The 26,420-nt window shown below is 49.9% G+C and overlaps 2 protein-coding genes across 6 annotated transcripts; both read left to right on the top strand.

Moving 5' to 3' along the window:
* The first annotated feature begins 610 nt into the window (after positions 1–610).
* Positions 611–15,298, top strand: NPM2 (nucleophosmin/nucleoplasmin 2). 4 transcript variants are annotated; one of them, XM_070376095.1, is made up of 9 exons: positions 611–764; positions 964–1,043; positions 1,190–1,239; positions 1,442–1,567; positions 12,254–12,344; positions 13,451–13,605; positions 13,741–13,776; positions 14,941–14,970; positions 15,093–15,298. In XM_070376095.1, the coding sequence occupies exons 2-8, from the start codon at positions 986–988 to the stop codon at positions 14,950–14,952; spliced, it is 528 nt and encodes a 175-aa protein (XP_070232196.1). In that variant the 5' UTR covers positions 611–764; positions 964–985; the 3' UTR covers positions 14,953–14,970; positions 15,093–15,298. The 4 variants fall into 4 exon arrangements, with proteins under 4 accessions (XP_070232196.1, XP_070232197.1, XP_005895361.2 ...); XM_005895299.3 differs by having other exon boundaries at positions 614–764; positions 1,190–1,275; XM_070376094.1 differs by having other exon boundaries at positions 755–848; positions 1,190–1,275.
* A 5,884-nt stretch (positions 15,299–21,182) lies between these two features.
* On the top strand, positions 21,183–26,156 carry FGF17 (fibroblast growth factor 17). Of its 2 annotated transcripts, none has more exons than XM_005895301.2 (5): positions 21,183–21,217; positions 21,383–21,419; positions 24,397–24,541; positions 24,708–24,814; positions 25,863–26,156. In XM_005895301.2, exons 1-5 carry the CDS (start codon positions 21,183–21,185, stop codon positions 26,154–26,156), a joined length of 618 nt encoding a protein of 205 aa, XP_005895363.1. The 2 variants fall into 2 exon arrangements, with proteins under 2 accessions (XP_005895363.1, XP_005895362.1); XM_005895300.2 differs by having other exon boundaries at positions 24,364–24,541.
* The last annotated feature ends 264 nt before the right edge of the window (positions 26,157–26,420 follow it).

Here is a 26,420-nt window from a genome sequence, read left to right as displayed (position 1 = left end):
GGGGGTGTCAACCAAAAACCTGCCTCCTGTTCACTACCCCCACCCAAACATTTCAGTGCTTCACTGTGCCATGTGAACTGATGTTTGTTAAATGAGTGGCCCTCGTAGTCACGTGCCCCATGGTGTATTGCTCACCAGCTGCGTCTGCTGTCCCCTTCCTCATCCCCACTCCTTCCTGGCCTTGGGAGAAGTAAGCCTTTTGGAAACTGGGCTCATCTTTGGGGACCACAGCCCTGGGGGTCCGGCACTCTGGGCCTGGGGAGAGGGCCACACTTGGCATGGAGGGAAAGGAAACAAGCAAACAAACAAGGCAAAGGAAGGGCGGACAAGGCTATGCTTCCTACCGGGTGGCAAAGCGTCTCCATGGAGGGCGCGGGCGGGCTCCCGCAGCAGGCCGCAGTCAGTCCCCATTAGTCAGGACCGCGGTTCTCACGGTACGGTCCTAGACCCGCAACATCCACCTCACCTGGGCACCTGTTTAGAAATGCTAATTTTCTGGATTCCTCCGTAGGAAACGGTGGAGGTGGGGCCTAGCGCTTGTTATTTTAACAAGCTCTCCAGGTGCTTCTCAGGCTCCAAGGGGAGGAAAGAGTGGAAGAACGGGATGGGGGCTGATTATACCCCTCCCGTGGCCCCTTCCCAGGCTTCATAACGACCCGCTGTGGGCCGGGCCCTCAGGTGAGGCCGCGATAAGGCCGGAGTAAGGAAGCCAGAGAGGGAAGCGATCTGAGGAGGAGGCGATGAAGTGACTGGACTTAGGGACGGTGAGCTGGAGGAGAGGTTGCGAGAGGGCTCGGTCCCGCGGTAGGGTGTACCTGAGGCCGGGCACCGAGCCGCCTTCCCCGCAGGTGCCGGGCGCTCCACCTCGGGGTGCTGGGAGGGCCGGCGGGGCAACCCTTTCGCACGGGGCGCTCCGCGCGGGGGTCTCCAGCCAGGGGATTGTAATGGGCCTTTCCTCGGCAGCTGCTCGGCCCCCGCCCGCATCATGAATCGCAGTCCCATTAGTAGCACCTCCGAAAAGGAGACACTAAGCCTGCTCTGGGGTGAGTGAGGCCCCAGGGTGTCCTCGGAGCAGCGGGCGTCCTGGTGGCGGGGGAATGTCTTGGGGGTAAGAGAGAGGGCTGGAGGGAGAGAGAGGACGCCTCTCTGGAGCCCGCCCTCCGCCATCTGTCTCCGTCTCCCTTCGCAGGCTGTGAACTAAACCAGGAGCGGCCGACTTGGACCTTCAAACCCCAAAAGGTGGGGAAGCAGGACTGTGTGCTGTTGCTCAGTACGGTGGGTACCGCTCTTCCGAGGAGGGGAGAAAGGGTGGGACAGGGAGGAGCCAGACACGCAGGAGCAGGTGGCATTGCCTGGTCCCCACAGCTGGAGCCAGGCTTCCCTCCTCCGCCCTCGCCCTGGGGGTGAGGAGGCGCCCTGCCCCTTTTCCCACCCCGCTCAGATTTCCCTGGGGGAGAAAGCCAAAGAGGAGGTGAACGTCGTGGAGATCCTGCCCTCGGCAAGCCCGGACGACAAGAAGAGGAGGCCCCTCACCCTGGCCTCGCTTCGGGCCTCGGTGCTCCCCATGGTGAGCTTCCCCGAGGGCCTAGGAAACCCTGGCTCCAGCCCGCGGAGGCCCTGCTCAGGCCTCACCCCTTGTGTGCAGACGGACACAAAGGTGGGGTACAGGCTCCTGCAGACCTACGGTCGGTGCCGGAGAGAAATACTTTTTGTTGTTTAGTCGCTAAATCGTGTCCCATTTATGTGACCCCATGGACTGTATGTAGCCCACCAGGCTACTCTGTCCACTGGAATTCCCAGGCAAGAATACTGGAGTGGGTTGCCATTTCCTTCTCCAGGGCATCTTCCCAACCCAGGGATCAAACCTGTGTCTCCTGCATTGGCAGGTGAATTCTATACCCATGAGCCACCTGGAAGGCCCTAGAGAGGCATATAGCCCAGCACTAAAAGCCTGGACTCAGGAGCAGGGAGCCAGGTTTCCATCCTAGTCCACTCCCTTTTGGAGGGGGGAGGGATGCTGTGCGCATTGAGTCCTAACCACTTGACAGCCAGGGAATTCTAGTCCACTCTTCACTAGTTGTGTGACTTTGGGCAAGTTAAATAACTTTTCTTCAAATCCCATTTTTCAACTGTTTACTGCTGGTGATCGTATACTGTTGGTAATTTACACACTGTTTATGTATCCAGAAATCCTCACTTCTGGTCATTTGAGTTTTCTGTGTAGATCTTTGTGAATAATGGCAGTTTTTGTATTTGTTTTTTTTAATCTGGTACACGGGCTAGGACCTCCAGTATAATAATGGATAAAATGATAATGGTAGATATCCTTGTTTCATTCCTTTAAAAAGGAATGCTTCTCACATTTCTCCATTCAGTATCAAGTATGTGCTAGATACCCTTTGTCAGGTTAAGAAAGTCTCTGTCTAATCCTACTCTATTTTGAAAAATTGACTTTTCTTCTTTTTAATCATGATTGGTTATCGAAAGTGTTTCTATTCATATGATTAGGGCACTCTCTCCTTTAATCTGTTAATGTAGTAAATTATAGTAATAGAATAATATTAAACCAACTTTGCATTCCTGAGATAAACATTACTGATTGTATTATAAACTTCTAGATTTGCTGTGTTAATAAGACACTTTTTTAAAACTTACACATACTCATAAGTGAGCTTGGCGTATAATAAATTATCTTCTTTGAATGTCAAAGCATGTTAGCCTTATGAACAGAGGCATGAAGTGTTCCCTTCTTCTCTGTGGACAACAGTGATTTGAAGACCAGGGTTATCTGCCCTTAAAGATCTGGGAGGTTGATGTGTAAAACTGCCCTTAAACCTATTTTTTTCTCTATCAAGATCTCCCTAGATCTATCCATTCCCATAGTTTTACAGACCACCTATACAAATGAAACTTGGAAATTTATCCTGTAAACCCAGCCTCTCTTGTGCTCCAGATACTCTGTCCAGCTCAATACGTTAACAGTTATCTGATAGTTATCCCTGGTGGGTCAGCCAGTAAAGAATCTGCCTGCAATGCAGGAGACCCGGGTTCGATTCCTGAGTCAGGAAGATCCCCTAGAGAAGGAAATAGCCACCCACACCAGTGTTCTTGCCTGGGAAAATTTATGGATAGAGGAGCCTAGTGGGCTATAGTCCATGGGGTCGCAAAGAGTTGGGCACAACTGAGCAACTAACACTTCAATAGATATCACAAACTTAACCTATTAAATCCAAATTCTTAATTTTTATGTATGACCTCTTCCCCCATCCCCAAATCTGATATCCTCCCAGTAAATAGCTATTTAGAGTAGCCATAGCTAGGACTTCAGAAAACTATATTGAATAAAAGTGGTGAGAGTGGACATCCTTGTCTTGTTCCCGATCTTAGAGGAAATGCTTCCAGCTTTTCACCATTGAGTATGATGTTAGCTGTAGGTTCAGAAATGGTATTTTAAATTTTTATTTTATTGTTCAGTACTAGCATATAGTTATATAAGTGGCTTTTGTACTAACTGACCTTGCTAAATTTGCATATTAGTCCTAACAGCTTTTTATGATGCCACCGAATTTGCTATGTGCTTATTCATGCCATCTGTGAATAAAAGCAGTTTAACATCTTCATTTTCTATCTCTATACCTGGCATTTCTTTTTCTTGTCTTACTTCACTTACTAGGACAGCAAGTACAGTGATGAATAAAAGTGGTAAGAGCAGGACTTTCCTTGCCTTTTTCCAGAGGGCAAGTATTCAGTCTTTTACCATTCGGACAGATAAAAGATTTTTGTAGATACCCTGTGTTAGGTTTAACAGTTGTATTAGTCTTTTTCAAGACCCAGATCTTGGCTTCATCAGTCTTTCTCTATTGTTTATCCATTTTTGTATTTAATCTATCTGTTTTTAATTTCTTTCTTCTGTTTTAATTTGATCTTTTTCTGGTTTCTTACAGCATAATCTTATATTATTCATTATGAATCTTATATTATTTTTTAGACCTTTTTTGGATATAAGCATTTCATGCTGTGATTTCCTTCTGAGCATCTTTCTGGCTTCATCCTACCAATTTTGCTAAGAATATTCATTTTAATTTAGTTCAAATTATTTTCTAGTTTTATTCTTCACTCCCTGGGGTACTTAGAAGTATGTTTGCTTTTTAATTGCCAAATAATTAGAGATTTTCCATTATTCATTCTTTAATTGATTTCTATTTTAATTTGATTGTGGTATGAAAATATACGTTATTCGATTTCCATCTAAATAGGGTTGTGACTTATTTTATGGCCCCTAATATATTCTGTCTTGGTGAATATTTATTTATACTTGAAGGACATGTGTTCTCCTGTGGTTGGGTATATTGCGATGTAAATGTTGATTATAATCATCATGTTGGTTGATGATTTTGTGTGAGCCTTCTATATCCTTACTCATTTTCTGTCCACTTGATCTCTTAGTTCCTGAAAGGAATATTGAAGACTTCAACAACAATTGTGTCTTTTTTCTATTTCTCTTTTTGATTATCAGTTTTGTTCCATGTATTTTGAAACTCTTTTGTTAGGTACATCCTAATACATTCTGTGTTTCTAAGATTATTAAATCCTTTTGGTTAATTGATCCATTTATCATTATGAAATGTTCCCTTTTTCCCTGACAAATATTTTGAAGTCTACTTAGTCTGATTAATATAGTCAGTCTAGCTCTCTATATTAGTGTTTGTGTATTTTTCCTATTCTTTTATTTTGTTATTTTACTGAAACCTCTGTATCTGTATGTATAAATTGGATTTCTTTTCTATAACAGATAATTGAGTTTTACCTTTTGTTTTTTTTATACTTTGATCATCTGACTTTTAGAGCATTTGCAAACTTTTGAGCATTATTTCTTCAAATATTTTTTTTCTGTTCCATCTCCTCCCTCATCTCTACTGAGGAATCCAATTATCAATACCTGCCCCACACTTCATTTCACTCTGTGTTCTTAAAGTATTTTTCCTGTGTATTTCATTTTGGATCAGTTCAGTCCAGTCGCTCAGTTGTGTCAGACTCTTTGCGACCCCATGAATCGCAGCACGCCAGGCCTCCCTGTCCATCACCAACTCCCGGAGTTCACTCAGACTCACGTCCATCTAGTCAGTGATGCCATCCAGCCATCTCATCCTCTGTCGCCCCCTTCTCCTCCTGCCCCCAATCCCTCCCAGCATCAGAGTCTTTTCCCATGAGTTTTGGGTAGTCTTTATTTCATTTTGGATAGTCTTTATTCAATGTCATTTTTCTTTTCTTACACAGTACCTAATTTGCCGTTAATCTCATTAGTGTATTTTCATCTAATTAGATGATAAATCCACAGATCTAAGAAATTCTATGAACCACAGTGTGTCTTATAATCAAATTGTTCAAAACCAGTGATAAGGAGAAAAATCTTAAAAGCAGCCAGAGTTAAAAAGGCATCTCACGCAGGGGAACGAAGACAAGGATGTGAGTAGATTTCTCCAAATAATGCAAGCTAGAGGACAATGGGAAAATATTTTCAAGTGTTTGATCTTAACTATCTGTTATTATATTCCTCTTTTTAAAATTGTTAATAGTGCTTATCATCTTTCCTTTTTTCCCTTCGTTTCAATCACTGGGTATTAGCCTTTTTTTCCTTTTCGAAGAATAAGCTTTTGATTTTGTTGATTGTTTTCCATTGTTTCCTTATTTTCTATTTCATTAATTTCTCTGGTTATCTGATTTTTGGCTTGCTTTGTTCCTTTTTCTTACTTCCTGAGTTAGCTATTTAGTCCATTCATGTTCTAGCTTATTTTTTCCAAGTACATTTTGTTTATTTATTTTGAATACTATAAATTTCCCTCTGAAGATTTTTTAACTGCATCGTTTAATTTGTGTTTTGTGATATTTTCACTATTTTATTTTAAATGTTTTCTGATTTCCATTATGATTCTTTTTTGTTTTGTTGGGGTTTTTTGTTTGTTTTGCCCATGCCTCAAAACTTTCGGAATCTTAGTTCCCTGACCAGAGATCAAACCCACACCCCCTGCAGTGGAAGCATGGAGTCTTAACCACTGGACTGCCAGGGAATTCCCCCCGTTACAATTTCTTATTTGATGCATGAGTTACTTAGAATTTTTAATTCCCAAAGATATATATATATATGTATATATATAAATTCTGTGGTATTTGAAACTTGATTTGTGGTCTTACTACAAGGTAGTATTATAGGATTATATGTATGTCCATTAAATCAAGCTTATATAGTCAAACCTATATATTTTTTTTCTCCCTGATCTGTTGATTACCAAAAGAAACATGTTAAAACTTCCTACTGTGATTGTGAAGTTTCAGTAGATTCTTCTCATAATTTTGTTTACTTTGTATATGCTTATTCTTCAATTGAAAAAATTTTTAGATAATTACAGATTCACATGCATTTATAAGAAAAGATACTGAGAGATCCCTGTATGTTTTGCCCAGTTTTCTCCAGTGGTAACATTTTACAAAACTGTAATATAATGTCAGAGCCAAGATATTGACGTTGATACAATGCATGGGTATTGTTCTATACTACTTTATCACCTGAGTTTCTTTTTTTTAATTTTATCTGTCTATTTTGGCTGCACTGGGTCTTTGTTGCTGCATGGGCTTTTCTCCAGTTGCAGTGAATGGGGTTACTCTCTAGTAGTGGTGCACAGGCTTCTCATTGCCATGGCTTCTCTTGTTGCAGAGAAGCCTGGGTGCACAGGCTTTACCCTAGGTAGTTCAGCTCTTGGGCCGTAAAGCACAGGCTCAATAGTTGTGGCCCACAGGCTTAGCTGCTCTGCAGCATGTGGGATCTTCCTGGACCAGGGATCAAACCTGTGTCTCGTGCATTGTCAGGAAGGACTCTTCACCACTAAGTCACCAGGAAGCCCTCACCTAAGTTTTATATCCACTATCGTAGCCAAGATACAGATATCATAGCCAAGTTTCAACAGCCCAGAGATCCCTCATGTTTTCCCTTTATAACCACACTCACCTGTCTCCTGTTTCCTCACCCACCCTCAATCCTGGCAACCACCAGGATTTCTAAAATATGGCCATTGAAACATAATCAGACATATGTAACTTCTTAAGAACTGGGTTGGGTTTTCCCCCCTCCTCAGCATATTTCCTGGAGATTCATCCAAGTTGTGTGGTATTTTTTATTGCTGACTGGTATTCCATGGTACAGAAGTACCACAGCTCAACCAGTCATCTGTGGAAAAACTAGTCTAATTCCAGTTTGGAATTAAAAATAAAGCTTCTATGAACATTTGTATATAGGTTCTTATATAAGCCTGTTTCCATTTTTTCCTGGGATAAAAGTCCAGGAGTGCAATTGCTGGGTCATATGGGGTGGTTGCACATGTAATTTCTTAAAACTGCCCAACTGTTTTATAAAGTGACTGTACCATTTTGCATTTCTACCAGCAACGCATGAGTGACTGAGTTTCTCTGCATCCTTACTGACATTCATGTTGTCACTATCTCTTATTTTAACCATTCCAATATGTGGGCTTCCCAGGTGGCAAAGAACCTGCCTGCCAATGCAGGAGACACAAGAGACATGGGTTCAGATCCCTGGGTTGGAAAGATCCCCAGGAGGAGGGCGTGGCAATCCACTTCAGTATTCTTGCCTGGAGAATCTCGTGGATGGAGGAGCTTGGTGGGCTACAGTCCATAAGTGTGCACAGAGTCAGATACAACTGAAGCGACTTAGCATGCGTGTGTAGTTATGTCTCATTGTACTTTGATCGCATTTCCTGATGGCTAACGATGTTGATGGTCTTTTCATGCAGTTTTTGCCATCTGTATGTTCAGTTAAATGTTCATGTCTTTTGTTCACTTTCTAATTGTATCATTACTGTTGAGTTTTGCTAATTCTTTACATACTGTAGACCCTAATCATTTGTCAAATACATGGCTTGCAAATATTTTCTCCCCAGGTTACAACTTGTCTTTTCATCCTCTTCATGCAAACTTTTACAGAATAAAAGTTTTTAATTTTGATAGGGCCCATTGTATTAATTTTCCCTTTTATGATTTTTGATGTTAAGTCTAAGAATGCTTTACCTAGTTTGAGATCATGAAGGTTTTCCATGCTTTTTGTCCAAAAGTCTTACAGTTGTACGTTTTACGCTAAGTCCGTGATCACTGTCACATCTGCCATGAGGTTTCGGTGAAGGTGCATTTCTTTGCCTGTGGACGTTCAATTGCTCCAGCTCCATTTGTCAGAAAGCTTCCTCCCTTTCATTGATTTCGCACTTCTGTCAAAAAGGTTGCAAGTATTTGTGTGGATCTATTTCTAGGTCTTATGTTCTCTTGGTGTCTGTGTCTGTCCCTCTAATATCACACTGTCTTGATTACTGTAGTTTTATGTATGTCCAGACTATGTTGATGCATATAATTTACAGGTTTATCTTTCTTGTAAAATTGTTACCTTCCTTGTATAATTGAAAATATTTTCCTTATCTAATTCTTTTCTTTACGTGGTGATCTTCTTTATCCCTAAAATGCTTATGGAATTAAAGCCTGTATTGTTGTTGTTGTTCCATTGCTAAATCATGTCCAATTCTGCCACTCCATGGATTGCACCATGTCAGGCTTCCCTATCCTTCACTATCTTCCCAACTTTGCTCAAACTCATGTCCATTGAGTCAGTGATGTTATCTAATCATCTCATCCTCTGCCGCCCCTTCTCCTCTTGTCCTGAATCTTTCCCAGCATTAAGGTCTTTTCCAAAGAGTCAGCTCTACCAGGAAGAGAACCCTCACCAGAAACTGAAGTGGTCAGCACCTTGACCTTCCCCTTTAAGACTGTGAGAAAAAAAATTTCTGTTGTCTAAGCCCCACCCAGCCTATGGTATTGGGTTAACCAAAAATTTAGTTTGTTTTTTTTCCATAAGATGTAAAAAACAAAACAAAACAAAGAGTCAGCTCTTTGCATCAGGTGGTCAAAGTATTGGAGCTTCAGTATCAGTCGTTCCCATCAATATTCAGGGTTGGTTTCCTTTAGGATTGACTGGTTTAATCTCCATGCTGTGCGAGGGACTCTCAAGAGTCTCCTCCAACACCACAAAGTCTGTATTGTCTGATAATTATTTTGCTTCCCGGGTACCATTAAAACATTGACAATGTCATTCCATTCTTCTGATTTCTGATCTTGCTGTTGAAATCCTCAGTCTGTCTGATTATTGTTTCTTTTTTGAAGATGTGTCCTCTCTAGTTGATGTTAAGATCATCTCTCTGTTCTTATGTGTCATTTCACCATGATATGTTCAGGTGTGGGTTCATTTTTATTTACCTGTTCATGGCTGAGGATCTGTCTTTGATTGTTTCTGGAGAACTCTTGGTTGTTATTTCTTGGAACACTGACTCCATCCTCTCCAGTCCCTAACTCTGATTGGATGTACAGTGGACCCTCTCATCTGTCTGCCATGTTCGGTTCTTCATATTTTATTCGTCTCTCTCTCTCTCTCTCTGCTGCATACTGGGCTTTCTATCCAGCACTTCTCCAGCTTATCAATTCTTCTTTCAGCTGGTTTACTCTGCTTTTCAACCATTTGTTCACTTGATTTCAATGCATATGTTTTTCTATTTAAATTTATTTTTAATTGGAGGATAATTACTTTATTGTGTTGGTTTCTGCCATACAGTAACATGAATCAGCCATAGGTATACTTACGTCCGCTCCCTCTTGAACTTCCCTCCCACCCTCCTTGCATTCTGCCCCTCTAGGTTGTCACAGAGCACCAGATTTGAGCTCCTTGTGCCATACAGCAAATTCCCACCAGCTATCTGTTTTGCAATAGTAATGTAAATGTCAATGCTGGGCTCTCATTTCGCCCCACCCTCTGCTTCCCCCACTGTGTCCGCAGTCTGTTCTCTCTGCGTCTCCACCGCTGCCCTGCAGTATTTCAGTGCTTACGATGTCTAGAAGCTGCTTTTGGTTCTTTTTGTTTTTGTTAATATCTTGTTATGGTTCTGACTCCTATTTTACATTTATATAAATATATTCCTACTTTATATTTATATTGGTTTTTATCAAACTTATCTCATGTTGCTTAGGTCGTTATTCTTTCTCAGATTCATGATTGTACTAGGCCGTCATTTTGTTTCCGTCTGGTACCTCCAGCAGCATTGTTCCTCGTGTGTTTTGTAATTTTAGATGGTGAACTCATCTTCCGGTTGGGTTTGGTTCTGTTTTCTGAAAGAATTCTGCATGAAAAGAACTCAGTCTCCCAAGAGACGGGTTTCATTTGCATCTGCCATTTGCCCCAGATATATCACAAGCCTAGGGTTTTTATACAGCTCTTTTAACTTGGCAGTCACCACCAAGTAAATTCAGACTTGGTGTAAGTGAGAGGTACAACCGCAGCTCCTAGCTTCTCACAAGAGACTCTGTTATCTCACATAGGAGTTCTTGCTTCCCTCCTTTGATGGTGGGTCGTTCCTTGTTGGATGGCTTGGGGTCCTTCAGTCCACTCTCCTCAATCCTTTACTGAGATGTAGCCATTTGAGGATGCCAGCCTGCATGAGGGGGCTCCATTACAGCTCCCCTCTTGAGCCCAAGCCCTTTGTCTCCTGTCCACACGAGTGTTACAGCCCAAGGACGTTTTCCTCTTTTGGGAGCCTGTGCTGGGTCATCTTTCTCTAGTTGTGAGCACAGGCTTTCTCTAGTTGTGAATGGAGGCGGCTACTCTTGGCCATGGTGTGCGGGCTTCTCATTGCAGTGGCCTCTCTTGTTGCCACTTGGCTCTAGAGCACAGGCTCAGCATGGGCTTAGTTGTTCTGTGGCATATGGGATCTTCCTGGACCAGGGATGGAACCAGGATGCATTGCAAGGTGGATTCTTGACCACTTGACCACCAAGGAAGACATCTTCCCTTCTGCTGCGGCATCAGCCCCTACAAGGGCTGCTCTTCTTTCTGACCATGGGGAGCCTCTTTTCTGTCTTACTGTTCAGGCAAGCAGCAAAAACATCAAATTACATTTTGTCCACCATTTCTAGGTGTTTGTGGCTGCAGAGTTTGTTTTCACTTATCTGCTCCCTATCTGAAATAGGAACTCCAGTTTCTCTAAGCCTCAACTTCCTTCTCTGTAAAGTAATAGCACCTCCTTTGTGGGCTCCTTGTGAAGATTTAAATAAGATAAATGAGGTAAAATGCTTAGCATGGGGCCTGGCTCATAGTAAGAACTCAAGGAATTTAAGTATCATTATTGTTACTCTAGAAAACTTGCAAACCGGAAAAGTAGAAAGAAAATCAATACAGTATTGTACTGTGCTTAGTCACTCAGTCGTGTCCAACTCTGTGATCCCATGGACTATAACCTGCCAGGCTCCTCTGTCCATGGAATTCTCCAAACAAGAATTCTGGTGGGTAGCCATTCCCTTCTCCAGAGGCTTTTCCCAGCCCAGGGATCGAACCCTGGTCTCCTGCAGGTGGATTCTTTACTGTATGAGCCATCAGGGAAGCCCTTTAAGACAATAGTAAACTATAACATAACTTCGCATCTGCTTTTCTCATTCGATCAGTGCTTTAGTCAGGTTGGCTACCATCACAAAATACCAGAGTAAGTGGTTTAAACAGCAGACATTTCTTTCTCACATCTCTGGAGACTAGAAGTCTGAGATTGGGGTACCCACATGGTTGCTTTTTGATCAGGGACCTCCTCCTGGCTTGTAGATGGCCACCTTCTTTCTGTGTCCTCACACAATCCAGGGAGAAAGCAAGCTCTCTGGTCTAGCCTTCTAAGGGCACTAATCTCATGATGAGGGCCTTGCCCTTATGACCTCATCCAACCCTGATTATGTCTCAAAGGCTTCATCCTCAGTTACCATCACACTGAGGGTTAGGGGGCTTCAGTGGGAGAATTTGAGGGGATGCAGTACAGTCCATGGCTATAAGATTTCTCTGTTTAACAGCTGCCCCCTAGCTTGGAAGCCCACCTATGATCTTGGCAGGAATGAAATGATCAGATCCATGTTCTTCTCTGACAGAGTCCACCTCAACAGGGAAGGCCAGGGGGTTTGAGAGTGCACAAGGGTTCAGGGAACCCCTGAAGTGTGTTGTGGAGGGGAGGGAATAAATTGAGTATTTCTGCCTGAGGCAAGCTCCCCCACCCCCCATCTCAGGTGCCAGGTCTCAGTACCTTGTCCTGTCTCCCCCTCCTCCCCTCGCCCTGCCCCTCTTCCTCCCCCTTCTCTGCCTCTCCTTCCCTCCCATGCCCCTGCATCTCCCCTGCAGGTCGTTCTGGGGTTGGAGTTTTCCCCTCCAGTCACGTTCCAGCTCCGGGCTGGCTCTGGACCTGTGTTCCTCTGTGGCCAGGAACATTACAGTAAGTCCAAGCTTGGACCCTAGAAAGGTCTTCGAGTACAGTGCCCAACACAGGGACAAGGACGGATGGAAGAGGTCCTCAAACACTTGATAGATTCTTGAATGGTTAGAAAAGATTGCCAAGGCAACAGGATCACCAGCAGCCTCGACCGAAGGCGTGGGCACAGGTCTTAGCCCTGGTTCTCCTTTACCTCTCCACCACATCCTCTGTGGACCACGGACCCCTCAGCTGTAACACCAGGGAGGGTGGGGGTATACTTGGTTTCATCTTCCAAGACTAGTTGTAAGGAATACATGCCGTATTCAGGAAAAGCACTCAACATAATTCCTGGTAGCAGCACACATTTAAACATTACCTGCAATGAAGTATTGTTGTTTAGTCCCTGAGTTGTATCTGACTCTTGGTGACCCCATGGACAAAGCCCACCAGGCTCCTCTGTCCATGAGATTCTCCAGGCAAGAATACTGGAGTGGGTTGCCATTTCCTTCTCCAGGGGATCTTCCCAACCCAGGGAGCAAACTCACATCTCCTGCATTGGCAGGCAGATTTTTTTACCACTGAGCCACCTGGGAAGTATTGAGCTGGTCAAAAGTTCCTTCAGGTTTTCTGTATGCTGTTATGGAAAAACCCAAATGAACTTTTGGCCAACCCAATGTGGAGCTGTAGCAGTACCATGGTCCCCAACAGATGGCTTTGTTTGTCACATCCCTTTAACTGCCTTCTTCTCTGTCCAGTGGTGCCTCTTTCATCAGGGTTCTCTCCTGCTCCAAACCCCAGGCAGGTTCCACCTCCCTCAGGATCAGACCTGAGCTCCTTGGCTGCTGTGTCCCCACCCTCCCCCTCCTCCTCTCACATGCTCCTTCCTGGCATGCATCCCCTTCCTGCCACCAGAGCTGTACCTCACCCCGTTCCCCCACCCTCCTGCCACGGCCTCAGCCTCACCCACTTGAGCTGCGCTTTGTCAGGGAGGCCAGAGAGTGTCTGCGGGAGGCAGGTAGGCAAATGCTTCCCACTCCCAAACTGGGAGATCTGGGAAGGGGAGCTGGGCAGAGATCCCAGGGCCCCGAGGCCCTGCCCCATCTCCCATGCCATCACTGACATTTCAGATCGATTCTGGGAGGAAGTGGAAGAGGAGGATGACGACCTGGAGGAGGAGGAAGATGATGATGATGACGATGAAGATATTGATATGTTCCTGGAGGAGACGCCCGTCAAACAAGTGAAGAGGCTGGCGCCCCAGAAGCAGACAAGTGCTGCCAAGGTGAGGGAGGGGTGCCCCAGGGCTCCCCAGAAACCTGGGCAGAGGCTCCAGGCAACCCCTGCCAAGTGCTCAGCCCAAGTCTTCTCTGGCCCTGGCCTCGCCCAGACTCCCCCTAATGCTCGTGTTGGTTTCCAGGAAAAAAAGGTGGAAAAAAAAAGAAGAGGCAGTAAGGTAACTCTTTCCATCTATTAAATTAGCCACAATTAGTATCTCTTTTAACTGAGATACACAGTGCTTGAAAGAGAATGCTACACGTGTGTGCAGGTGTGTGGTACGCGGGGGGAACGGTGGGCTGCTACTGTCGGTTGGCAGAGCCTTTTTGAAAGGATTAGCAGTTCTCTTCTGATTTCATTCCACTTATGGCAGTTCCTTCCAAAGAACCCCATCTGAAATATGGGGGAAATTATTCCCAGGTGGCTCTGCCTGCCAGTGCAGGAGATTTGAGTTCCCTCCTTGGGTCCGGAAGATCCCCTGGAGAAGGAAATAGCAACCCACTCCAGTATTCTTGCCTGGGAAATCCCATGGACAGAGGAGTCTGGAAGTCTACAGTCTATGGGGTCACAAAGAGTCCAACACAACTTAGCAGCTAAACAACATATGCACTAAGAAACTTATCACTTCATTATCCTAATAATAGTATAAAATGGAAGCATTCTAACATCCGTCTATGTAACAATTGCTTAAACTGTCACGTCTTCTCAATGGAATGCAACATAATGCCCACGAAGAATATAGCAACCTGAAAAGTGTTTATGGAATTCAGAGAACAGAATATTATTTTCATTTTATTTCACATGTTTTCAGAACAAAAAAGTTCTGAAGGGAAACAAAATGTTAATATTTGTAGGAGGTAAAGAAAATTATAGGTAGTTTATTTTCATCTCTATTTGCTATATTTTGTGCAAGGTGGTTAACATCTTTTATGATAAAGAAATATTTGTGTCTTATACACAAATAAAGTAGATAGAAGTTTGAGAAGAAAAAAAAAACATCTTGTTTGAAAAGAGTCAGGAGCTTCTACCGGTGGTCCAGTGGTTAAGACTCCATTCTTCCACTGCAGGGAGCACAGGTTTGATCCCTGGTTGGGGAACTAAGATCCTGCATGCTTTGTGGCACAGCCGAAAAATAATTAAAAAAAAAAAAATAGAGAGTTGGTCCCTGGCAGGTGACAGGTGGAGAAGTGAACCTCTAAATCACAGTCCCTGCTTCCTGTAAGTGTCCAGGGCTCAACTCTGCAGCCTGGGCTCTAGTACAAGGGCCTGAGGCTATTGGCACGGAGCTGAGTCTCTCTCTGATCCATATTCCCACTCCTTGTCCAACCCCACTCCATTCCAGACACCATCTTAAAGGGAGCCCTGCTGGAAAGTGAGTATTGCTAAGAGGCTGTCCTCCTGGGGAAGTGGGGATGGTCTCTGGGAAGGCGCTAGGATCGGGAGGGGGTAGGACACTGGAGCCCCCCTTCTCTCCTATGCCAAATCCACACCCAGACCTAAAAAGCCAGGACGTTAGAAAGAGATGAGGAGCCAGGAGCGCCTGACTGCAGTGACCAAGGGAGGGCCCGTGAGACCACCGTGCTGAGTCTGAATGTGATGGACACAATGCGGGGGGCAACTCAAGAGCCTCTCACCCCAACTCTCGGCTGCTGCAGGAAGAGCCCTGACTCACAGTCACAATAAAGTTTGCTTTGCTAGGACCTTGTTTCTGCAGTGTCTCCCTGTCCTGAAAGTGAAGTCGCTCAGTCGTGTCAGACTCTTTGCGCCCCCATGGACTGTAGCCTATCAGGTTCCTCCGTCCATGAGATTTTCCAGGCAAGAGGGCTGGAGCGGATTGCCATTTCCTTCTCCAGGGGATCTTCCCAACCCAGGAATCGAACCTGGGTCTCCCGCATTGCAGGCAGATGCTTTACCGTCTGAGCCACCAGGGAAGCCCTCCCTGTCCTAGCCGGCTGCAATGAGCCCACATGTCCAGCAGAGGGAGGCCTTGTGCCAGCACACCCGGGCATGCCCACACCAGCCAGCTGTGCTCTGCTCTTTACCTTCCTGTCTCTCCCTGGCATCACCCCCATCCCCACCTTTGGGGGGAAGAACCAAGTGCCTCAGCCCCTTCCCTAGCTTTGGGAGAAGGAGCTAGAGCTGGGGTGGGTCTTTCTGCGTCCATAGTCCCTTCTGGCAGGGCCTGGCTGTCCAAGATGCACAACTGAGGGGTGATAGCTGCCCACCACCCCCCACCAGGAAGGGGCCAGCCTGCATCTCAAGGGCCCGGCCTAGACCTGCTCTCCCAGGTCTGCGTCCTGTTTGAGGGGAGCTGCTCACAGGGTGAAGGTCTGTGTCAGTCTGTACCTTCAAGGGAACCTCCCAAGTAGGGAGACAGGCAGGCTTCTTGAAGCCTATAGAAGGTCTCTTCCAGAAGGTGGGCATTGAACACTTTCAGCTCCCAGGCTAGCATTCCCTGAGGGCAGCAGCCAGAGCCACAAGAACAGGGCTCAGTAAATTGCTGGCTTGAGGCCAACAGAGGATTGGAAGGGGGGTGAATGACTCATTGCCTGGCTCTGGGCTTCTGTTCCCAGCAGCCTGCAGAGCCACTTTGGAGCCAGGTTCAACCATGGTGACACGCAGGTGGCTGTCCCGTTGGGGCCTACTTGCACAACCTCTCTGAGCTGCTCCCTGCCTCAAATCGGCACCCCACTGGCCAGGCTGAAGTGGACCAATGGGGAACTGGCTCTGCCCTCCCTCCCTAGGACCCCCCAAGTATGGGTCCCAGGAGGCTAGAGGTCTCTGAACACCTGCATCAGAAGGACAGGCTTCAATCTCCCTATTGAGCTTCTCTTGATGCCAGAAAGAGGTAGAGGTGGGCAGGGCTGGCGTTGTTTTTTTTGGCTGTGCTGGGTGGGTGTTCAGTGCTGTACGGACTTTTCTCTGGTTGCAGCCAGTGGAGGCTCCTCTCGTTGCCCTGCTCGGGCTTCTCCCTGCGGTGGTTTCTCTTGTTGCAGAGCGTGGGCTCTAAGGCATGTATGCTTCAGTAGTTGCTGGTCACAGGCCCTAGAGCACAGGCTCAGCAGTTGAGACACATGGGCTTAGTTGCTCTGCAGCATGTGGGATCTTTCCGGACCAGGAATCAAACCCATGTCCCCTGCATTGGCGGGCAGATTCTTCTTCACTATACCACCAGGGAAGTCCAGGGCTGGCATTCTTGCTTCTGCTTTCTACACCCCATGAGGCAGATGTGAATTTTGTCCTGCCTTCTAACAAGGGAGAACAGGGCACTGACCTCAGTCACCCAGAGTGACAGGGAACATCAGGTCTGGCTTCAGGTAGGCAGCTGGCACTGACTGTGGCCTCATGCCACCAAGATATGGGGTGGGCAAGACAACTTCCTTCAAGTGGCCTAGAGTCTAGTGGAAATGAAGAGCCAACAATGTAATTTCAATGACCAACAAGCACTGTGGAGGAAGTAGAACAGGCTAACTTCTATGGTGGGGGTAGGCTGTTTATTTAGATCTGAGAAGGTGCCTCAAAGGAGACCATGGACAGGAAAGGGATGATGGGTACATGTGGAGCTGGCAGAAGGACATTCCCAGGAGCAGAGGGTGCAAAGGGCCAGAGGCAGAACAAGCACAGAGATATGGGCAGAAAGAAGGCTGATGTGATTGCGGTGATGACACTGTTAGCTGGGCACTGCTCTGAGTGCCTTCAGTGGATTCATGCCTTTAATCCTCATTACTCTGCCCAGAGGAGGGTATTATTAGCCCCATTTCTCAGATGTGGAAAGTGAGGTACAGAGAGGTTAACTTGCCCCAAAGTCACACAGCCAGGATTCAGGCTCAGATAGTCTGGCCCTGTTTTTAACCACCCTGTGGGTGAGAGGGAGACATGAAACTTGGAGGGCATTAGGAAGTCTCAAACTGAGAACAGGGGTTAGAGTTGAGTCCGTGCGTAACTGGAGCCCAGGACGGGCAGCTTCAGAGCTCAGTTATAGCAAAGCCCATGTTCCCCTCAGGGCCTTCTCCCCTGCTCCAGCCTCAGGCAAGTGCCCCTGTTCTCCTTTCCTCTGACTCAGCCACAGGCAGTCAACAGCTAGACTGCTGATATTTGATTTCCACGTGCTGGCTGGTGGTGGGGATCAAATAGCAAAGATGGGGGGATCCGCATTGCTGCAGAGGCCTTTGCCCTTCACCCTTCCTCAGCCCAAGCTCTTCTGTTTGTCAACAGGAAAGGGGTGGGCTGAGGTCGAGCAGGTGGTGACGAGGGGCAGGCCTGCAGGTGGCCGCCTGTCTGCACAAGCTGGGCTGCTAGTGGCAGGCGTGAGACATCCCCGCTGGGGGGTGTTGAACTTGGCACTAGGGGATGGGATTAACCACCAGGGCCCAGGCTACTTCTCACTCCCCTTAGCACCTCCTGCCACCCCCCATAAATGTTAATGAACTCTACCCTTCTGGCCCCTCCCAGCTCCCTCGCATCAGGGGAGAAAGTCAAAGTTTAGGTAGACTCAGGCTGGACTACATAAGAGGGTCTCTGCCTCTCTCTCCCTCATTCCTGTAGCTCTTGACCCTTTGCAGGAAGTGTCCTTCCTCTTAGCTGATGTGATGGATGGTAGTTTTGACATCATCGCTTGTGGCCATTTCCTTTTGAAAAATTAGGAAGCTGAGACCAGAGAGGTGAAGGAACTTGCCACAGGTCACACAGCCTGGAACGACCTGGGCCAGGGAAGAGGGACAAAATTCAGAGGCTAGGCCTGAAAGATTCCTCACTTGGGGCCCATCACTAGGGTTCCCATGGGGTAAAGAAGCAAACAGAGTCAGAAACCAGGCCTGCAGGTGCAGAATAGGAAGGGACGAAGAGCACAAACAGGCTACCCAGCAGTGCCCCAGAGTCCCTGGCACCAGCCCCCTGGCTGAGCCCCAAGGCCAAGCTTGACAGCGGGCATCTGTTACCATGGAGACCCAGGCTGGGCTGGGGGCTGGCCAGTTAGAGCAGGCCCTTCCCCCACTGACAGGAACCAGGCTCTCTGGCTCAGAGACCTTGGACCTGGATGGAACTCCTCACACCCGGCTCTCCTCACTGCCTTCCATTCCCTGAGCTTACCCCACCACCTCAGACCCCAAGTTTAAGCCTCTCCGCTCTTACCTGTGAGTCCTAGGGATTGAGGTCAGAAGAAAGTAGCTCTTAATACTCTTCCAGGGAGTAAGAGCAGGTGAGGATGAGGGCATGGCTTCCATAGAGGGAGCCGGCACCAATCACAGTGGAGAGTTAGAATCGGGATGTTGCCGTGGGAGAGACAGAGTTTAAATGGGGCCCCCAGTGATGGTGCCAATGTGGAAAATGGAAATAACCAGGGGGACTATTGGCACCTTGTCTAAGGTACTGCGCTGCTAACTAGCTGGGAGACCCTCTCTGGACCTCGCGGGTGAATGAGGAGGTGGGACCAGATGAAGAATCTCTTAAGATCCCTTCCAGTTTTGACATTCTTTCTGATTGCCTCCAGGGCTTCCCAGGTGGCACAAGTGGTAAACAGCCCACCTCTCAACACAGGACACATAAGAGACATGGGTTCCATCCCTGGGTCGGGGGGAAGATCCCCTGGAGGAGGAAATGGCAACCTCTCCAGTAACCCTCTCCAGCCTGGAGAATCTTACGGACCGAGGTGTTGGGTGGGCTACAGTCCATATGGTCACAAAGAGTTGGACACGACTGAGGTGACTGAGCACGCAAGCACGCATGCTGACTGCGTCCAACCCGGGGCACATAGTTAGAGACATCAGAGCCAGGGACAACACTGCACCACCCAGGCCAGCTCAGGCTCAACTCACCCTTGAGCCCCCAGCGGGGCGCCTGGGGTGGAGCTGGGAGTGAGCATGGAGTTGGACCCGAGGTGTCCCTGCTTGTTGGTGAGTGGGGAGGGGTGGCAGACAACTTTGTGGATTGTTCCAGCTCAGGAAGGTGAGAAGGAGGCCTGAAGGTGAGAGTTTCTCCCTCTGCCTCATCTCTTTAGGTAAATAAATCCCCAGCCAGCACTTCCCCTTCTCTTCCCAACCTGGGGGCACTGTGACTTCCAGGGAGCCTAGAGCTGAAGTGTGAGCTTCCCCCAGAGATGCCCCCTAAGCACTAGCCCCCTCCCACAGCCACCATCAGCCAACTTCTGCAGGGAAGGAACCCTGGTGTAGAGTCCCTGCTCATCAGCTTCCAGGACCGGGGATATTGGGTCATCTTGAATGGGTGCTGTGCTGGGCCGGGAGGGCGTGGACACAGTAGAAAGAATGCATGTGGAAGAGAAAGAGCAGGGACTTTGGAAACCTGACCACATCATTTGCTAGATGGGTATGTGGATGCATGTTAGTCGCTCAGTCATGTCTGACTCTGAGACCCCATGAACTGTAGCCCACTGAGCTTCTCTATCCATGGGATTTCCCAAGAAAGAATACTGGAGTGAGTTGCCATTTCCTTCTTCAGGGGATCTTCCCAACCCAGGGATTGAACATGGGTATCCTGCAGTGCAGGCAGATTCTTCACCATCTGAGCCACCAGGGACTAGCTGGGTGATCCTGAACAAATGACCTATCCCTGTGCCTCAGTTTTCTCACCTGCAGAATGGGGTGATACTTGGCATGGTACTGGGCAGTGTGGGACCACTGGGAGGTTGCTGGGCACTTTATCCCAGACAGCTGCTGGGGGATGAGAGGAGGAGGCAACAGGCTCCTCTCAGCTCCCAGAGGCACTAGAGATGGCTTCTGGCCTGGGGGGAATGCCAACTGGGGCCCAGAAAATATATCTCTGGCTTCTGCTTAAGCGTGACCATCTCACTGGGTCCTCTAACATCCCGAGGCATCACTGTGCCCATCTCTCAGAGGAAACTGCGGAGACCCAGAGGCAAGTGGCTGATGCCTGCTCTCCTCCAGGGGATCCACCCAGAGCCCCAGCTGTGCGGTCTCCCTGCCCCTGGCTCCCAAGTTGGAGCACCCCCTATTTGCTGCTAGTCTGGAGAGCCTTAACCCCTCCTTCCCGGTGACCAGACAGCAGATAGGGGGAGCAAGGGGTGACAGAGGCAGTGGAAGCGCCTAGCCAAGCCCACCTCCTGCCCCCTGGAGGGAGGTTCCTCCTTTTAAGGCTGCTCCTGGTAATTTCCACCCAGAGAGCCAGAATCAGCGACCCCAGGCCTGGACTGATTGATACCTGTGGCTCACCCTTGGGGAGGTGGGCCAGGAGGAGGAGAGAGGAGGAGGGGCCCTGCCGTTGAGGTCCTTGAGGGTCTGGAACAACGCAGGAGCCTGTCTGCCTGATCCAGGAGCCCCCATCAGCTCCATCCTCTGCGCTTGGGTAGCCCCCCCAGAGGCTGGCAGCGCCCCGCCAGTGGCTGCTTTGCAGGGAAGGTGGACTCCTCACACCTCAGTCTCCCAATTATACCCTCCTCCCCCTCCCCTCTCCGCCCCTCTCTCCTCCTCCCCTCCCTCTCCTCTTCTCCACTGAAAACCTGTGGCTAGAAGAGACCTTGGCTTCTCTGGGACTCTGCCCCTGGGGACTGCCCACATCTGCTCCTGACTTTGGGGGCAGGAGGGCAAACGGCCCCAAGAAATCTCTCCGGCAATGGGAGCCGCCCGCTTGCTGCCCAACCTCACACTGTAAGTGCACTGCTCTCGACCCCGCTGTCTTGTTGCCATTTCCAGCCTTGGGGGCAGACTTAATGGTCCCGGGACTGCCATGAGGACTGCGGGGTGGGCACCTGGTGTACCCTTGGGCTGGCTGTTTTGGCACCCACAACCAGGTCCACCTTGTCTCCCACACAGGTGCCTGCAGCTGCTGATTCTCTGCTGTCAAACTCAGGTAGGTGGGCATCCCCCCACTACCCCCACCTAGCTTTTTCCCATCTCTCTCACCCTACCAATGCGGGGGTGGGGGTGCAGTCTCCTTTCGGTGGACAGAGGCATATCCTAGCCTCTTCCCAGTGCAGGAGACTCTGAGGTTTGGGGGGCTGGAATGGCATGGGGTAAGAGATTTGGGGATTGACAGACGTTTTCATTTCAGCCCAGTTCCCCTGGGGTCTCTTCCGCTCCCTCCATCCCTCCATCCCTCGACACTGGGTTCCCCCTAAGGCTAAATGCACAGGGGCAGCCAAACCTGAGGGATGGAGCCTGGGAGTGGTCGGAAGAGGGCGGAGGTGATGGCTCAGGTGAGGCTTGTGTCAATACTTGCAAGTTCCCCAGAAAGGACAGGTTTCCATGCAAAACCACCTGTGTGCACCACGCACCCCACCCCACTCCCACCAACACAGATGTCCTGCCAGTCATAGTCCTGGGGGGCATCTCGTGGGCACTCAGAATGCCCAGCCAGGGCAGGCGACTCCTTACCTATAGGGCAATGAGGTCAAGCCCAGAGGTTTGTATGGCACAAGATTCAAGGGTTTGCTTCTCCACACCCCCCAACCCCAAGTCAGCCTCCCCCCAGCCTCAGCCCCCGTGCGAGGCTCGGTCCCTTTTTGTGATCCTCCATAAAAGTGCAGCTATTAAAATGCACTGGTCCAGAACCGCTCTGGGGAGACATCTCTTGGCTTTCCCAGGCCAGAGGCCGGCTTCCCTTCATAGCCAGTGGGGACTTTTTTTGAAGGTAAATGCCTTTTCTCTGAGCGAGGGAAAGGGGCTGCCTTTGAAGCGGTGGGGGGGTGGGAGAGAGAGAGACACCCCCCCTTTTCCTTCCCCCTTTTGCTCTAGCCCCCGTTCCAGGCCTTTTGCTTCACACATCCAGGGAGAGCAAGAAGAAAGCCCCCAGCCCAGCCAGGAGGGGGCTGGGGGTGGGCCCAACCTGTTCAGGAGGGGGAATTAGCACAATGGTGTGGCTGGCCAAGGCGTTTATGGCCTGGCTGAGGCCCCATTCAGGACTCCAGGAAGGTGGCAAAGCTGTCCTTTCCCCCTTGAAGTGCCCCCTCGCCCCCCTTGGTGGGGGGCCAGCAGGCCGGACCACAGCCATGCTTGAGGAGCCGTCTGACAAGCAGCTGTCTGCGGCAGGGGAAGGGGAGGTCCCCCACACCCCCACCCTGCAGCGGGAACATGAAAGGGACAGGCCAGGTCCCACGGGGAGAGCGACTTGTGGGCTGTGGGCTGTTGGGGGGGCGTGGGGCTGCTTTTGTACAGGGCTAGAAGGGGGATGGGGAGAGGAGGGGGTTTGGGGGGGGGGGCCCCTCTCTGCTCCTGACCTGGAACAGACAGACAGAAGGAGGCTGCCCGCCAAGAGGGGCGGAGGGTCTGAACCTGGGCCAGGAGGCTGGGGCTGGGGACGGGCCGGACCCCCTCCCCCTGGCACGGAAGGCAGGTCCCCCACCCCAAATGCTGGCCTCAGGTTTTCTCAGGGCCGTGGAGAAGTGGGATGGGCAGACCCTGCTCTCACGGGCTGGGGTCGTGGCAACACTCCCGGGCTGTGGGGAGCTGGGGTCTGCCCTGGGCAGTGACACACACACATGAAGGGTTAACCCTGCGCAGGTTCCCGAAGGTTCCGCTGTCAGCCTGGAGCTGCTCCCTCACCTCCCGCTTCCTCCAAGCTGATACTTCCCACCCCTTCCTCCAGGAGATACAGGCCCCTTACAGATGCGGGGGCTGGGGGGTCTAGCTCTGTCCAGATGGTTGCGATTGAGCTGGGATCAAGGTGGACTCAGGAATCGGGCATGGAAAGGCTGTCCCAGCACAGGCCAGCAGGATCCATGTGGAGAAACATTTTAGAGCTAGAGCCGGAGCTGTCAGCTGGGAAATGTCATCCAGGTGTGCACCTTGCCGGAGAGTGAGCGGGCAGGAAGTGGTCTGCTGCTTTCCCATTCAGCGCTGCAGATGGATAAGGAGAGACCATGCTGGAGAAGGCACTTGTCCTGGCTTTGTATGGAGCACAATGCATGGTGGCAACAGCCCCTTTCCCCGCTGGGGAAGCAGTGGGAGGCAGTATCACCCCCGCCTGGCAGGCGGCCTCCCAGAACATCCCCTGGGCCCCCACTGATAGTACCTCTCTGCCTTCTTCCACGAAGGAGGCCTCTCAACCCTAGAGCAGGGAGGAATGCTGGATGGGGCAATGGCTTCTCCAAGGCCCTGAGCACCCAGGGGGAGTGCCAGGGGAGATGGGTGTGAGCTCAGGAGTTCTTGGTTAGCAGTGTAAAGAGGTGTAAAAGAAATGCTTCCAGGGGCCCAGCAGGAGCTACAGAGAAGAGTCTTAGTGTCCCCACAATGGTCCATAGACCAGCTGCTGTGTGTGCACATACATGTGTGGGAGCGTGCACACATCTATGTGTGTGCATGTGCTAGGCATGGGCTGTGCAGAGGACTGGGGAGAAATCTGGTCACCCTGGCTAACAGAACCAAGCCCCTGACATTTTGGAAAAGGGACAAGCTCCCATCCTAGAGGCAGGGCAGGGGTCTGTCACTAACCAGCTATGTGGCCCCATGCACCTCCTCCCTAGATCATGGAGATCATATAGCACCAGCTTGAAGCTTCCTTCCAGCTCCCAGGGTCACCATTCCAGACCTGAACTGTGTCCCCAAGTGTCCCTTGAGCCTGGGCAGCTACCAGTCCTCTGCTTCAGGGCAGATGAGGACCCAAGAGGTCATGATGACTGGCTTACACACTGGCCTGGGAAGGTCACGGCCAAGTGCCCCCTTCCCCCACCCCCCCTACTTCACAGGGCAAATGACCTGCCCCCACCACACTCACCTCCGCACCCCTCCCCCGGATGGACCTGCGGTGGTGTCACCCAAAGCAAATTGACACTATTTTTCCCTTGGTAACCGCAAAGGGGGAGAATCACCCGTCTCCTAATTTTAACCAGTACGTGAGGGACCAGGGCGCCATGACTGACCAGCTGAGCCGGCGGCAGATCCGTGAGTACCAGCTCTACAGCCGGACCAGCGGCAAGCATGTGCAGGTTACCGGGCGTCGCATCTCCGCCACCGCCGAGGACGGCAACAAGTTCGGTGAGACCCAGCCCTCCTGGGAGGCCACCCACACCCCTGTCTAGCCTCGCCTGCTCCAAGGGCCTCCCCATGCCCCTCACCCCCACCCAAATTCAGAAGTCAGGCCCCCTGCTGCACCCCTGGGCTGGCAGCCCCAATGGACGGAGGTTTCTCCCCCTCCCCACAGCCAAGCTCATAGTGGAGACAGACACGTTCGGAAGCCGGGTGCGCATCAAGGGGGCTGAGAGTGAGAAATACATCTGTATGAATAAGAGGGGCAAGCTCATCGGAAAGGTGAGGCCTGGGGGACAGGGAGTAACAGATGAGTCCGTCTTCCTGGGGTGAGGGCAGGCCGGGTCCCGCAGCATCCCACCACCCTCTGCTGGGCCCCACCCAGGACTGTGACTTCTGCTCTCACCCCACCATTCAGCCTCTCTCTGATCCCTTTAGTCCCTGTGGGTCTAGAAGCCCTCTGAGAACACTGGCTGATCCATAAGGATCCTTGGCTCTGGTTTATGAGGTAATTTCTCAGTATAGTGAGGAAGAATTTTAGCACCTACATCACGTGCCAGCCCTCGTGTTGAGGGCTAAGGGCTGATCAGTGTTGAGAAGGCCAGAAGTTCCCATCTTAACCCTCGCCCAAGGTAAGTGCAGTCCACAGGCTCCAAGTGGCAAAATTCATACTAACCACCTACTAGTGTAACCGCTAGTCACTCTCTCTGTAATGGTGGGTCCAGAGTTGTGCAGGGAGAATTCCATTTCCTTTTGCATCAGCCCATCCTGCATTCTGATTCTGGCTGTTCTCAAATATTTGCTTATTTTTGTCAAGTCTCAGTCTTCTCATCTGTAAAATGGGCATAGTGTCAAGATTATCTACAGAGCCAGATGGGTGGATGCCTGGTTCTTGACATGGTGTTCTACACACGTTTACCCCTTCTTTCCATCACACTGTTGCCTACCCTCCCTCCACCCACCAACACCATTCACCCAGATCGAGGACTGTTCTGCTTTAGGAGTGCCCACTGAGTATGCACTGAACTGCATAGTTACCTTGATCATTACACCCAGCTGGATAAACCAAGGCTCAGTCTGGCTACATACCTTGCTCAAGGTGTACAACTTAAAGGACAAGGTTGTATTTAAGTTCAGATCCGACATCAGCAAAGTTTGTTCCTCCCTCCACCTCTGCCTCTCCATCAAGGGTGCCCACCTCACCAGGCAGACATTCTTGGGCTCCCAGTCTCTGTGGTTCTCTCCTTGGTCCTATAACACAGGCCCATAAGGCAGACGCCAGCCAGGGTGGGCAGACAAACTCCCCTTCTCTCTTTCCTACCCCCGGCAGCCCAGCGGGAAGAGCAAAGACTGCGTGTTCACCGAGATCGTGCTGGAGAACAATTACACGGCCTTCCAGAATGCCCGGCACGAGGGCTGGTTCATGGCCTTCACACGGCAGGGTCGGCCCCGTCAGGCCTCCCGCAGCCGCCAGAACCAACGAGAAGCTCACTTCATCAAGCGCCTCTACCAGGGCCAGCTGCCTTTCCCCAACCACGCCGAGAGGCAGAAGCAGTTTGAGTTCGTGGGCTCGGCCCCTACCCGCCGGACCAAGCGCACGCGGAGGCCACAGCCCCTGACGTAGTGGGGACCGGGGCTACCGCCCCTCACTCTCGGGCTTTCCCATTCCCCTCCCTTCCTAATCCAAAGACTGGGCTGGGGGTGGGGGCCGGGGAGCCAGAGCCCCCAAGGGGGATGCTGAGGACCACCGAGCATCACAGCCACCCTCCCACCCCACCCCCGCTGGAAAGGGGCAGGACTGCCACTAACTAGGGCGGCTCCCCGAGGCCCACGTTGGAGTCTCCCCTGAGGGTGGGGCGGGCCCCCGGGAAGGAAGGTAGAAAAGTCA

Source organism: Bos mutus, chromosome 8 (genome assembly GCF_027580195.1).
Source record: "Bos mutus isolate GX-2022 chromosome 8, NWIPB_WYAK_1.1, whole genome shotgun sequence".
Taxonomy (NCBI): Eukaryota; Metazoa; Chordata; class Mammalia; order Artiodactyla; family Bovidae; genus Bos; species Bos mutus.
Note: the sequence above shows the minus strand (reverse complement) of the source record. Positions and strands in the feature narration are given on the sequence as shown.

Excerpts from the sequence above, each read along its gene's own strand:
- NPM2 (XM_005895299.3), top strand. The coding sequence starts at position 986 with ATGAATCGCAGTCCCATTAGTAGCACCTCCGAAAAGGAGACACTAAGC. Across the intron at positions 1,044-1,189 it reads GACACTAAGCCTGCTCTGGG|GCTGTGAACTAAACCAGGAG; the intron begins GTGAGTGAGGCC and ends CTCCCTTCGCAG. Across the intron at positions 13,606-13,740 it reads AGCAGACAAGTGCTGCCAAG|GAAAAAAAGGTGGAAAAAAA; the intron begins GTGAGGGAGGGG and ends GTTGGTTTCCAG.
- FGF17 (XM_005895300.2), top strand. The coding sequence starts at position 21,183 with ATGGGAGCCGCCCGCTTGCTGCCCAACCTCACACT. Across the intron at positions 21,420-24,363 it reads TTCTCTGCTGTCAAACTCAG|GGGGAGAATCACCCGTCTCC; the intron begins GTAGGTGGGCAT and ends GTAACCGCAAAG. Across the intron at positions 24,815-25,862 it reads GGGGCAAGCTCATCGGAAAG|CCCAGCGGGAAGAGCAAAGA; the intron begins GTGAGGCCTGGG and ends TACCCCCGGCAG.